The sequence below is a fragment of the Rhinoraja longicauda genome, chromosome 2 (genome assembly GCF_053455715.1).
Source record: "Rhinoraja longicauda isolate Sanriku21f chromosome 2, sRhiLon1.1, whole genome shotgun sequence".
NCBI lineage: Eukaryota > Metazoa > Chordata > Chondrichthyes > Rajiformes > Arhynchobatidae > Rhinoraja > Rhinoraja longicauda.
The window spans coordinates 61,345,505-61,360,173 of record NC_135954.1 but is presented as its reverse complement, the minus strand read 5'-3'; the positions used below and the strand labels follow the sequence as shown (position 1 = coordinate 61,360,173).

Sequence of the window (14,669 nt, the reverse complement as noted above, 5' to 3'; positions counted from 1 at the left end):
TCAGCAATGCAAAAATCAGGTTGGTTAGACATGTGTTATAACTTTGTGTTCATTATCAAAAGCATGACAATAATGTAAAAATTATTATAAAATATACGAAGATTGACATATATGTATTATGCATTATTTATTAATAATTGTGAAGTTCATGGTACTGCATTAAGATCAAATGCCCACAAATGGCATTTCAATTGGATGTATTTTCATTTGGCTACCTTGTATATATTTACTTCTGTGTAGTGGGCACCATAATCACATGTGACATTTCATCCATTAAATGGTGCTTTTGAAACTAATATAGTGACAGATTCTGTGTAATTTTGTTCGGGAAAACCTATATTTTCTTTTCATCAACATCCCTGTACTCATTTGACATGTAGATTAAATGTATGAAAAGAGGTGATTTGTAATTAGATTTTTTAACTTCATTTTCAGTTACCAGAAAAAATATTTATGCATGGCTGTAACTGGGTGCAACAATACAACTTTGGTCCTGAGAGATATACTGGGACTAATGTTTTTGGAAAACTTCGCAAGTGTTTGGAACTCTTACAAGTGCAGGTAGGGTATGCGAAGTATTTGTTCATGAAGGGAAGAAAGGACTTGCTTTTCTAAAGAGCCTTCTGTCCTCATCATAGGCAATTAATCACTTAATTAATTGCAAATGATCTGTAGTTCCTGCTGTTTTATCTTCTCGGGCAGAGCTATGAATAACCAGTTATTTAGATCATAAAGAAACAAGGAAATGCTGTTGCTGGCTTACAAAAAATGGCATAAAGTGCTGGAGTAACTCGGGGGGGGGGGGGGGGGGGGGGTTAGGCAGCATCTTTGGAGAACATGGATATCCATGGTTCCTCAGCGATTGCTGCCTGACCCACTGAGTATCTTCCTGCACTTTGTGGTCTGAAGAAGGATCCCGACCTGAAACGTTGCCTATCCATGTTCTCCAGAGATGCTGCTTGACCACTGAGTTACTCTAGCCCTTTGTATCTTTTTTAAATTGGATAATGAATGTGTTTAGAAGGAACTTTATGGATGGGCCAGTTATGCAAAACATACCATCTGTGATATAGAAAGATGGAAGATCTATTATCCTCATTAAGGATTATTACAACTGTTCTATACCTTATTTCATGATAAATAATAGAAACCAACAGCAGGTTGTAACAAAGATGATAATTTGAACTGCATTAAACAGAAACAAAAAGTGCTGGTGGAATTCAACAGGTCAGGCAGCATCTGGGGAGGGAAGAGATACTCCTCAGTCTGAGGAAGGGTCCAAACCTGAAAAATCATCTGTCCATACCTTCCCCAGATCTGCCTGACCCACTGTTCCCCCGATCTGCCTGACCCACTGTTCCCCCAGCACTCTGTTTTGCTCAAGATTCCATCAACTGCAGTTCCCTGCATCTCTTGTCAAAATTAAAGTTCTCTAAACTCAAAAATACAGTGCCATATTGGATTTCTACATTTTTAAAATATTATAAATTCACAACAACTGTTTTCTCATTTCCAATTCAAAACACAGAGTGCTGGAGAAACTCAACAGATCAGGCAGTATCTGTGAAGGGAGTGGATAGGCAACATTACAGGTCAGGACCCTTCTTAGGGCTGAATGAGGTAAAGGCTATAAAGCTGCAAAAGAAAGGTGGGGACACGACAAAGCCTGGCAAGTGATAGGTGGTTAGACATGAGGATGGTTTGATTGGCAGATGGGTAGAGTAAGTGACAAAGTGGGAAAGAGGGGGGTAAAAACCAAATGACGGTCCAGGAATTGGAGATAAATGTAAAAAGGAGCAAGGTGGATTTTGTAGTGGAGTTAAATTCCAATTAATACATCCACTCTTCGGCTGAATGTAGAGGCCTCCAGCATAAATTTCTCTGCAATACAAATACAATTTGCAATTATTTTGTAATTAGAAAAACAACCCAAGGAAATTCTCAAAGGCGTATCCAAAAAAGCAGTGTCATAATATATCTCACTAACTGCACATCATCTGAAATTGATGCGACTGAAAACATTCCTATAGTTATTTAATTACTTAATGCCCTGGCTCTTTTACCCAGTACACTTGAATTTGTTCCTGTCCAGGAATCATAATCTGAGTCAGATCAAAATCCATATTCTCGCTTTTCAAAGAAATAGGCAGCACAATAGCACATTAAAATGATCTCTCAATATCTTCCAGAAGTACATCACAATCTTCTGAATGTGGAAGGAAGGGATACTCCTGCTTGGAGGGAACAGGATAGCTAGTGAGGAAAATGGGCAGGTGCCGTACTTTGCTGTCGGGTGGGCAAGATGTTCTGAGTTCAGAGGTAGGATTTGCTGTACTCTACATTTGGCTGGACAGCGTCTTTCTCAAATTGGGAAGAATAATTTTCCCCAGAGAGAACTCACTAGGTATAAAGTTAAAACCTGACCTGACCACTGCCAATTCTGACCTAAACCCAAGTACCTATTATTTTTTCCATATCTTGCCTTCCTGGCTATTGCCATAAATAATGAAAAACATGCCATTGGTCTGTGTGGGGTGGCATGTGATACCCAATCAGAATTAAACCCAAATGTTTTTTTCAGCATATACACCCACCCTCCTGAGAACCTGATACGTACAATTATGTGCAGGAACGAACAGCAGATGCTGGTTTAAATCAAAGATATACACAAAAAGTTGGAGCAACTCAGCGGGTAAGGCGGCATCTCTGGAGAAAAGGAATGTGACATTTTGGATCAAGACCCTTCTTCAGACACTTATAGTTATGTCCAAGTCAGATGGCAGGATTCTATTCCCCACCGCTGAAATCATACACATTTTTTAATGAGAATTCAGATAAGTTCTTTGGCCATCAGAAAGATTTTTACTTTTGTGCCAATCCTCTGGATGTCTTACTTGCAATTCATCAGTTTTATATGCTTCATTGGTCTAACTTCTGAAGCAATTTGTGATGTTTTGATTAATGTAATCCATTTTATTCTATTCTAGTGGATCAACTTTCATGGAATTAAAGACCAGGAGAAAAGAACAGCGATGTGTGTAAAATTATTCAGTAAGGAAGAGAATGAATACAAGATGTATGAAGCCATGAAATTTCTGATGTTGTACACGGTGTTTGAACTCCATGAAGGCTTAAAAGATGGAGAAGATGTTCCTGGCTTTTGTTCTATTTTCTTTGCCCGAGATTCCTCGCCAGATCCTTTGAGTTTTATGATGAACCATCTCAACCAGGTTGGTGACACAGGTGGACTGGAACAGGTAAGGAGTTATGACCCAATGATTCCCTTCTAAATTTTCTTTATTGATGTAAATGGAAATTCTCATGCATTGTGTGCATTCCAATAGCACCATCACATGGCCAAGATTATACATTCAGTAATTGGGAGGCTATGCCTTGGAGCCAGTAGATCGATGTTTTATGATTTAGTGTAATATCATAAATATTATGTATGTATGGATAATACTGGTACCTCAACTCAATAGAATAATAGAATATCATCCACATGCTAGCCATGGCAGAATAATAATATAAGCGACTAGGCGGGCGTGGAACCGTTGAGTCCAAATCTCTCCTGCGGGCCCAGCAACCCTCCATGCAAACCCCCCCCCCCCCCACTCATGCATTCACCCACTCCATCCCCCCTCAACCCCCCTTATCCCCCCCATCTCCTCACCCCCCCACCGCCGTTTGCACCATGGCAAAGTCAAAATATCGTAAGTCAAAGCATGGTAAATCGGGAAGCATCTGTATCAGATCAACGGGCCCCAACTGCGCACGCGCGGACCTTCTCCCCTTGTGACGTCGAAAACGCAGCTCGGCGGCGACGGCTGTCTTGTTTGACCCTCTGCCGCCACGGGAGGAAGGTCAGGCACAGAGCAATTGGCATTAGGTGCTTAAAAGAACCCTTATTTTGAAATATTACATAACAAGATTTCTCATGTTAATTTATAACAGTGGAATACTGAACATTCCCATGTGGCTTTTCTTTAGAGCTACATCACTTTCCCCAGTCACGGTTGGAAATCAAAGATAATATCGTAGTGTAAGAAAATAACTGCAGATGCTGGTACAAATCGAAGGTATTTATTCACAAAATGGTGGAGTAACTCAGCAGGTCAGGCAGCATCTCAGGAGAGAAGGAATGGCTGACGTTTCGGGTCGAGACCCTTCTTCAGACTGGGGGGCGGGACAAAGGATGGATATAGGTGGAGACAGGAAGACAGTGGGAGATCTGGGAAGGGGGAGGGGAAGAGAGGGACAGAGGAACTATCTAAAGTTGGTGAAGTCAATGTTCATACCACTGGGCTGCAAGCTGCCCAGGCGAAATACGAGGTGCTGTTCCTCCAATTTCCGGTGGGCCTCACTATGGCACTGGACGAGGCCCTTAACAGAAAGGTCAGACTGGGACTAGGAGTGGGAGGGGGAGTTGAAGTGCTCAGCCACCGGGAGATCAGGTTGGTTAAGGTGGACTGAGCGAAGGTGTTGAGCGAAGCGATCGCCGAGCTTGCGTTTGGTTTCGCCGATGTAAAGAAGTTGACATCTAGAGCAGCGGATGCAATAGATGAGGTTGGAGGAGGTGCAGGTGAACCTCTGTCTCACCTGGAAAGACTGTTTGGGTCCTTGGATGCAGTTGAGGGGGGGGGGTAAAGGGACAGGTGTGGCATCTCCTGTGGTTGCAGGGGAAAGTGCCCGGGGATGGGGTGGTTTGGGTAGGAAGGGCCGAGTGGACCAGGGAGTTACGGAGGGAACGGTCTCTGCGGAACGCAGAAAGGGGAGGGGATGGGAAGATATGGCCGGTAGTGGGGTCCCGTTGTAGGTGACGGAAATGTTGGCGGATGATTTGTTAGATACGCTGGCTGGTGGGGTGGAAGGTGAGAATGGGGAGGATTCTGTCCTTGTTACGAATGGGGGGCGGGATGTAGAAGAGACCCTAGTGAGAGCCTCATCTATAATGAAAGAGGGGAAGCCCCGTTTCCTGAAGAATGAGGACATCTCTGATGCCCTAGTGTGAAACACCTCATCCCGGGCGCAGATGCGGCATAGACGGAGGAATTGGGAGTAGGGGATAGACTTTTTACTCACTGACTTCATACACTTCACTTTCAATTTCTACCCTGCCCTTAAATATACCTGGGCTATCTCCGACATCTCCCTCCCGTTTCTGGACCTCAACATCTCCCATCACAGGAGACAGACTAGTGACTGACATCTACTATAAACCCACTGACTCGCACAGCTATCTGGACTACACTTCTTCCCACCCTGTCTCCTGCAAAAAGTCTATCCCCTACTCCCAATTCCTCCGTCTACGCCGCATCTGCGCCCGGGATGAGGTGTTTCAGACTAGGGCTTCCGAGATGTCCTCATTCTTCAGGAAACGGGGCTTCTCCTCTTCCATTATAGGAGGCTCTCACTATGGTCTCTTCTACATCCCGCAGCTCCGCTCTTGCTCCCCCTCTCCCCATTCGTAACAAGGACAGAATCCCCCTCGTTCTCACCCACCCTACCAGCCAGCGTATCCAACAAATCATCCGCCAACATTTCCATCACCTACAACGGGACCCCACCACTGGCCATATCTTCCCATCCCCTCCCCTTTCTGCGTTCCGCAGAGACCGTTCCCTCCGTAACTCCCTGGTCCACTCGGCCCTTCCTACCCAAACCACCCCCTCCCCGGGCACTTTCCCCTGCAACCGCAGGAGATGCAACACCTGTCCCTTTACCTCCCCCCTCAACTCCATCCAAGGACCCAAACAGTCTTTCCAGGTGAGACAGAGGTTCACCTGCACCTCCTCCAACCTCAACTATTACATCCGCTGCTCTAGATGTCAACTTCTTTACATCGGCAAAACCAAACCCAGGCTCGGCGATCGCTTCGCTCAACACCTTCGCTCAGTCCGCCTTAACCAACCTGATTTCCCGGTGGCTGAGCACTTCAACTCCCCCTCCCATTCCCAGTCTGACCTTTCTGTCATGGGCCTCCTCCAGTGCCATAGTGAGGTCCCTCTGGAAATTGGAGGAACAGCACCTTATATTTCACCTGGGCAGCTTGCAGCCCAGTGGTATGAACATTGACTTCTCCAACTTTAGATAGTTCCTCTGTCCCTCTCTTCCCCTCCCCCTGCAAGATCTCCCACTGTCTTCCTGTCTCCACCTATATCCTTCCTTTGTCCCGACCCCCTGACATAAGTCTGAAGAAGGGTCTCGACCCGAAACGTCACCCGTTCCTTCTCTCCTGAGATGCTGCCTGACCTGCTGAGTTACTCCACCATTTTGTGAATAAAAGATAATATCATGATAACCATAATGACTTCCATAAATACATTTATTTTGATCACCTATTCTCAACTCCAGCTCTTAAGTGTGAACAAAATTAAATTCCTATCCGCAGGTCTGAGACTATTTATTCAGCTGTGCCCCTAACTTGGCACCTCTCCACAATTATTACTCACGGTACCAGCTTGTGCTGCAGTTTGTAATCCCCCACCCAGTTCTCAGTGACTCCCTAAGACTCATTTCTTCCTTGATTGTTGACTTATTCGAAGTCTGACTTCAACAACTGTTGGACTTGATGCTAGATTCTCTATGTTCAGGCAGATTTGCACAACCTTTCCAAATTGAGCCTCTGGATTGTTCCTGACAACGGGTGCTGTCTGTATTGAGTCTGTATTCTCCTTGTGACCACATGGGTTTTCTCCCGGTGCTCCTGTTTCCTCCCACATTTCAAAGATTTGCAGGTTTGTAGGTTAATTTGCTTTTGTAAATTGCCCCTAGCGTGCAGGATGCAAAACTGGGATAACATAGAACTAGTGTACGGGTGATTGGCACAGACTTGGTGGGCTGAAGGGCCTGTTTCCTATCTGTGTCTACTAAACTCGCTTTCAACTCTCACTTTATTAAGATTCCCTCAATTACTTGCATTAGTCATAGAGTTGTACAACGCAGAAATGGCTAATCTGGTCAACGGCAACCATTGTGCCCATCTATGCTATCTAATTTGCCAGCATTAGGATCGTATTCTCTATATTTTGCCTATTTAGGTATCTGTATAAGTGGCTCGTAAATGTACTAATTGTATTTGATTCTACAACATCTGGCAGACCATTCCAGAAATGAACCACTCTGTGTGTAACAAAAATACGTATCCTTTTTGATGTCCAACCTCAGTTTAAAACTATGGCATCTTGTTTTTAATATCCCTACCATGGAGAAAATAAATGCCTCTTACAATAGAAACATGGAAACATAGAAAATGGTGCAGAAGGAGGCCATTCGGCTCTTTTGAGCCAGCACCGCCATTCATAGTGATCATGGCTGATCATCCACAATCAGTAACCCGTGTCTGCCTTCTCCCCATACCCCTTGATTCCACTAGCCCCAAGAGCTCCATCTAACTCTCTTTTAAATGCATCCTGTGAATTGGCCTCCACTGCCTTCCGTGGCAGAGAATTCCACAAATTCACAACTCTCTGAGTGAAAAAGTTTTTTATCATCTCAGTTTTAAATGGCCTTTTCTTTATTCTTAGACTGTGGCCCCTGGTTCTGGACTCCCCCAACACTGGGAACATTTTTCCTGCATCTAGCTTGTCCAGTTCTTTTATAATTTTATATGTTTTGATAAGATCCCCTATCCCTCTAAATTCCAGTGAATATGCCCAATCTTTCCTCATATGACAATCCTGCCATCCCGGGGATTAACCTTGTGAACCTACGCTGCACTGCCTCAATAGCAAGGATGTCCTTCCTCAAATTAGGAGACCAAAACTGCACACAATACTCCAGATGTGGCCTTACCAGGGCCCTGTACAACTGCAGAAGGACCTCTTTACTCCTATACTCAAATCCTCTCGTTATGAAGGCAAACATGCCATTAGCTTTCTTCACTGCCTGCTGTACCTGCATGTTTACTTTCAGTGACTGGTATACAAGGACACCCAGGTCTCGTTGCACTTCCCTTTTTTCTAATCTGACACCATTGAGATCATAATCTGCCTCCTTGTTCTTGCCGCCAAAGTGGATAACCTCACATTTATCTACATTGTACTGCATCTGCCATGCATCTGCCCACTCACTCAACCTGTCCAAGTCACCCTGGAACCTCCTAACATCCTCTTTGCCGTTCACACTGCCACCGAGCTTTGTGTCATCTGCAAATTTGCTAGTGTTACTTCTAATCCCTTCATCTAAATCGTTAATATATATTGTAAATAGTTGTGGCCCCAGCACCGAGCCTTGCGGCACTCCACTCGCAACTGCCTGCCATTTTGACAGGGACCCGTTTATTCCTACTCTTTGTTTCCTGTCTGCCACCTGAGTGGGGCTTTCTGAAAGTCCAGCTACACTGCATCCACTGGCTCTCCCTCGTCCATTTTACTTGTCACATCCTCAAAAAATTCCAGAAGATTAGTCAAGCAGGATTTCCCCTTCATAAATCCATGTTGACTTGGACCAATCCTTTTACTGCTATTCAAATGCGCCATTGTTACGTCTTTATAATTGACTCCAGCATCTTCCCCACCACCGATGTCAGGCTAACTGGTCCATAATTTCCCGTTTCCTCTCTCACTCCTTTCTTGAAAAGTGGGATAACATTAGCTACTCTCCAATCCACAGGAACTGATCCTGAATCTATAGAACATTGGAAAATGATCACCAATGCGTCCACGATTTCTAGAGCCACCTCCTTGAGTATCCTGGGATGCAGACCATCAGGCCCTGAGGATTTATCAGCCTTCAGTCCCATCAGTCTACCCAATACTATTTCTCACCCAATGCAAATTTCTTTCAGTTCTTCTGTCTCCCTAGATCCTCTGTCCTCTAGTACACTGGGAGATTGGTTCTGTCTTCCTTAGTGAAGACAGAACCAAAGTACCTGTTCAACTCTTCAGCCATTTCTTGTTCCCCATTATAATTTTGCCTGTTTCTGCCTTCAAGGGACCCACATTTGTCTTTACAATCTTATCTTCTGTCAAGTTACCTCCTCAGTCAGCTTTACTTCAGGGAAAACAAGCCCAGCTAGCCAATATCTTTCCCCTCACCCTATGTACCATTTCACTCATATCCCTCCCACTGGCTTTATATTTCACTCTTCCTCTCCTCTCGTCTGACATTCTTGCGTCTCCTTTTTACTTCTAGCCTATGTCATTTACTCCACTTACCTGCCAACTATTCCCCCCATCTCACCTGCATCGACTTGTCTAGGCTTTGCCCCATTCTACCTGTCTTTTCCAGCCTTCTCCCACCTACTCCATCAGTCTGATGGGTGCCAATCTGAAAGGTAGTCTGGCCATTCCCTCCACAAATGCTGCCTGACCCTTTGAGTACCTCCAGTAGTTTTTTTTTGTTTCACTCATGTCCTTCATGTAAGAAACTCATCTGTATCTGATTATACTCCCTTTATTTGGAGGCAATTCATGGACAATAAATGCCAGCTTTGTCAGTGATGTTTCTGAATTAATATATAAAATGTTATGCGTCCAGTATTATCGTGTTTGCTGAACCAGTTTCTTTAAATCACTAGTTCATAGATGTGGATTAGTATCTCCAGAGAATGTTTTACCTATGGATCCAATGATGGCAAATGAGGCCATTCTAACATTGCTTTCTCTAGAAAACTTTGGTGAGGCTGCATTTGAATGATTGTGTGTAGTTCTGGTTGCCCCATTACGGAAGGATGTGGAAACTTTGGAGAGGGTTCAAATGAGGTTTACCAGGATGCTGCCTGGATTAGAGTGTGTTAAGTATGAGGAGCGTTTGCACAAACTTGAATTGTTTTCTCTGAAGCATTGGAGGTTAAGGAGAGACCTGTAGAAGTTTATAAAATTATGACAGGAATGGAAGGATGTTCAGTTGCAGGCAGATGGGATTGGTTTACTTTGACATTAGTTTGGCACAGACACTGTAGGCTGCAGGGCCTGTTCCTGTGATGTACTATTCTCTGTTTTTTGCTATTATTTGGATTTATAATTTTGAGTAGAATGCCTAGATTAATTCTGCTCATCACTACACTTCTCCCATTCCTACTTTTCCATTTCCTTTTTATCAGTTTCAAAGTGCTCAGAATTTTTGTGGTAGCCTATCAGTTCATGTCTTTGTGTTGCTCTGATTCTGTGGTTTGATGGCAATGGCAAGGGATAGATGGAGGTTGGAAAGAACACGACAAATAGACAGAGTGCTAATGTCGAGTTCGACTTCGCGTTCGCGGTCAGTTGGATGACAATAATCAGAGACGGCACAGACTTTACCTGTTAGTTTATTAGAGATCTCTTGGACAAGTTTCTAAAAGCACACACAGAATTACGGACTCCGGGGCCAGTGGAAACGTGTCACACCAGCCCCTAGAATTAAGCCCCTTTTATCCCCCAAAACCGCAGAATTCACAATTATTTACAAGGACAGATCTCCACACTTTGAGGTGAGCAAAATTCCAGGACAAAATGGTCAAATTTCATCCGATAATATTTTATTTATCTTGAGACAAAACGCATTTGACAGTTGAAATAATTTTTACCCTCTGTGTATTTATTTCTTTCTAGATTGAAATGTTTCTCCTTGGATGCACATTTCAATTGAAGATCATAACCTTCAGACTCTACAAACATGGTACTGAGGAATATGTGACGTGTTATCCTCAGGACTGCCAGAGGGAATGGCATGAAATTCTTATTCTGACTGAAGACGACAGGCATTATAATATCCCCATTACCTGCGGGTGATTACATTATCAAGATTCTGTGAAGACATTGACTGAATTTTAAATTATATGTTTTGATTTACTTAACATGTTTGTGCTAATTGTTACGTGCAAACTTTGTTGCAACAAAATCGTTTACTTTTATTGAATCTATTGATCATATAATTTGATATTTCCAACATGCTGCAAGCCTAAACATTTCCTGAAGATGCACATTTTGGTTTAAACAAGAAACATTTACATTAGGAAATAAAAAGTAAAATTCACAAAATAATATTATATAAATAATGAATTAATTGATGTTTCTTTTCTTTCTCTCTTTTTTTTGGTATCTGTAACCTGTCTCGTCCACTCCATTTGTAATGCAGCACTGCATTTTAAATACTGATATCCTGAAGCACTTTTACTGGATTCCTTTAAAATTAGTCAGCAATGAATGTTATTTTTGAAGGAGTAAATGATGTTGAGGGCACATGAGAAAGAGGAACAAATTCTGGGATGCACATCATCTCTTATTCTGGAGTTTCTGATCACCCAAAAATTCATCTGCCCTTTGCTCCTAAAGACAGACTCGAGCACTCACAGGTGGTTCTGAGAGGCTCAATTTCCCTGACTCTATCTCTGTGTATGTTTAGTAACTGCTGCTCCTCTTGTAAAAATACGCCATTAAGTGAAAATCAATAAATCAATTCAAACTGCACCAAGGGCAACTCGTAGGGTGAATAAAGTGTTCCACATCAACAAATAAACCAAAGAAGCCTCAATGAAAATGTTATTTCAACAGGAGTTGTTAGTCATAGACTCATGGACCTATACAGTATTGAAATAGGCCCGGTGGCTCAACTCATCCATGCTGACCAAGCTGCCATACTGGGCTGGTTCCATTTGGCCCAAATCCCTCTAACCCCTATCCATATCTCTGTCAAAATGTCTTTTGAATCATCTGGGAGTCCGAATTCCACTGGAATGCTGAATTCCAGTGGAATTTAGGGCTCCTACCTCAGGATACTGGCACGATATATTGCAGTGGGAGTTGGAAGGATAGATTAATTATTTTGCTAGTGCCTCCCATCCCCTCAACTGATCTGCACATCACAACATGTGTGGCAAAGTATGATTTTAAAGGGCTGTTATCGATGAACAGCAACCTGATGTTTGGAATTGGGATTAGTGGGGATTTGGGGAATTTGAGTGGCTAAAAACATAACTAGTGTAAAGAAAGTGATTCTGGTTGTTGGAGGTAAATCATCTCAACTGCCGGACATCAACTTCATCAGGGTAGTGATCTCCACCCACCTATTTTAAACTACTTCCCTCCATTGAAAGGTCATAAGTGGATTGTTCACTAATGATTGTGCAGCATTAAGCTCCGTTCATGATTAGTTAGATATTAAGATGTTCTATATTCACATGCAGTGTGGTCTGACTAATGTCCAGGCTAGGATTAAATGGTGGGCAAGTGATATTCACACCACACAAATACCAGGTATTGGGCGGAGAGAGCCTTGGTGTTTCTTGTAAGAATCCATAATATTATCAGGGCTAACTCCTTTACTGACTAATTTAATTGTACCAGTTGCACAACATTGCAACTGCAATGGAGTCCATATCACATACCAGTAAAATGGTTTCTGCTTGTTGATACAAGGAAACATTTAATTTCTACCAGTAAACTGGGGAGGGCTTTTAGCCACCAGGGTTTCACTGCTTCAAATGTCCTCTTAAAACCTATCCAACTCTTTTTATTAACAAAAATATCAAAATAATTTGGCTGAATAAATTATTCAGTGTTTTTGAGGAAGGTGATTGAGTGATGAATGTTGTCTGTTATTTTATATGGAAAAAGAGCATAAAAATGTGGGAGCCTTGCTGGGATTGGCCTAGGTCATGGTGAGATCTCACTAAGATGATATTGTATAATTGTAGTCTCTGTCCCTGAAGTAGAATTGACTTGTTTCAAAGTTTGTATGATATCAATTCACTAAATTGATTTGTGGGAAATGTGCTTCTCCTTTGAAGAGACATTGATTGAAACTGACCTGTGCTCAGGAGAGTTTGAGAATCAACACCTTATCCATTGAGAGTGGAGAAGATGAGGATTGTTTGCTTCAGCTGCAGAGTGTAGTATTAGGAAAATGTGTTGACCATAGAGGACCAAGACATGAAGAAATGTTTTCTTGTTGATTGTTCTAACTGTTTGGAATTCTCTGTCTCAGAGAGTTATGTATATGCTTTGAGTATGTGCAAAGCTGAAATTTATATATTTTTGAACAGCAATGTGTTAAGAAGCTGTGGGGATGGAGTGACAAGTTGACTTGAGGGATAAGGTCAAATATAATCTTATTAGATGACGGATGAGGCTCCAGATGATGGATGCCCTCCTCCTGCTCCTTGTGTCAGGACATGAGAAGAACTTCTGTTGTGCCCAAAAAGTGCTAGTCAGGCATTGGGCATTCTGAGATTAGCAAACCTTCAACTGATGGGACTTCCCATAATGCAGCACTAATAATCAGCCCAGATTATTAACGGAATCTTCCATGGGAATGTGTGTGAGTGAATGAGATAAAGGCTGATGCTTTTGTTGAAGTGAGAAATTATTTTATTGGTTGTAAATTGCCACCTTAAAATTCAGAGATTGTAATAAGTGACATGTCAATGAAGCTTTTTCCTTTTTCTCTATTATGCTAATGGTTGATGCATTTGGGATTCTGTTTATATTCCTCTTCAGCCTGTCCTCCTCCCTTGCAGCATCCAAGGAGTCTAACAAGTTTGTTTAACATTATATATTAGCTTGGATTTTTGCATGCTGCTATAGTACCATAGGAGGTGTCCTGATTAATAACAGTTCAATACTCAACTTTAACCAGACCTCTTTGCATTTCATTAGCAATGGGTGAATCTTGATGGTTTATGATTGGTTTATAGATGCACATTTTAGTCAGAGATTAAAATGCTAAAGCAATATATGAAAAATGTAGGTAAAAGTAGTCAAGTTGGACTCTTTCAGTCATTTACAAGATTATGAATAAAAGGGCAGCTTTTACTTTCTTTAAAATAATTAGATGCCTCATCATAAAACAGTTATTTTTCTATTGTCTCCTATGTCAGATGGTGAAGAAATGTACTTTTTATTTCCTTTGGTTACAAAAATCTGTACAACTGCCAAGCATAAAATAAGCATTTAATTGTTTTATGTTGCCTTATTTTTGATAAATTGGGAAAGGTTATACATGCCATGATGTTCAATAATTTTAATTATTTTTGTACTATAGAATGTAAAAATATGTAATGTTTGAAATAAAGGATTCCATAGTGTCCTTATGGTGTCATTAAAATACATTCTTTTTCAGAAGAATCCTTAAAATATACTGAGATGTTTGTACATATTCTGTGACACTAAAATGACAAAACCAGGTCTTATAAACAGGGTGAATAACATTCCAATGGTTATTAGATAATACTGTACTCAGGCTGTTTACTCATTTAAAAGCCTTCTGTGTCTATCAAAGATAACAAACTGTTTATAAAAACATACCATTTAGAGTAAAAATAAAACAAACCTTTTTGCTGTGGTAAATATTAAGATAAAAGCATATGATAGAATGGCAATCAGTATCTAGTGCACAATCTTTTATGTATAGTAGATAATCAAATCACAATTTAATTTTAAATTCTTCGTGCATTATTTTGGCAACAGATGTATTACAAACGTTTATTGTTGTCATTTATCATGATTTGTGTTATTCAGCTTGAGGTGCTAATATAGAGCCAAATTATTTTTGTTTTATAAATATGGATTTAAAATTGTGTTCAGTTTTTCTCCGTGACCATGTGGGTTTTCTGCGGGTGCTCCGGTTTCCTCCAACATTCCAAAGACATGCGGGTTTGTTGGTTAATTGGCTTCTAGAAATTGTCCCTAGTGTGTAGAGTAGAACTAACATGGTCAGCATGGTCTCGGTGGGCTGAAGGGCCTGTT

At 41.7% G+C, this 14,669-nt stretch overlaps 1 protein-coding gene across 1 annotated transcript in view; it reads left to right on the top strand.

Moving 5' to 3' along the window:
- Window positions 1–14,047, top strand: part of LOC144604988 (inactive ubiquitin thioesterase OTULINL-like) — a 31,196-nt gene extending 17,149 nt beyond the window's left edge. The window contains exons 6-8 of the mRNA XM_078419985.1: window positions 436–561; window positions 2,988–3,257; window positions 10,536–14,047. Coding sequence (XP_078276111.1) covers window positions 436–561; window positions 2,988–3,257; window positions 10,536–10,715 — 576 coding nt within the window. The 3' untranslated portion in view covers window positions 10,716–14,047. The remainder of the gene's footprint in view (window positions 1–435; window positions 562–2,987; window positions 3,258–10,535) is intronic.
- Window positions 14,048–14,669: the final 622 nt, after the last annotated feature.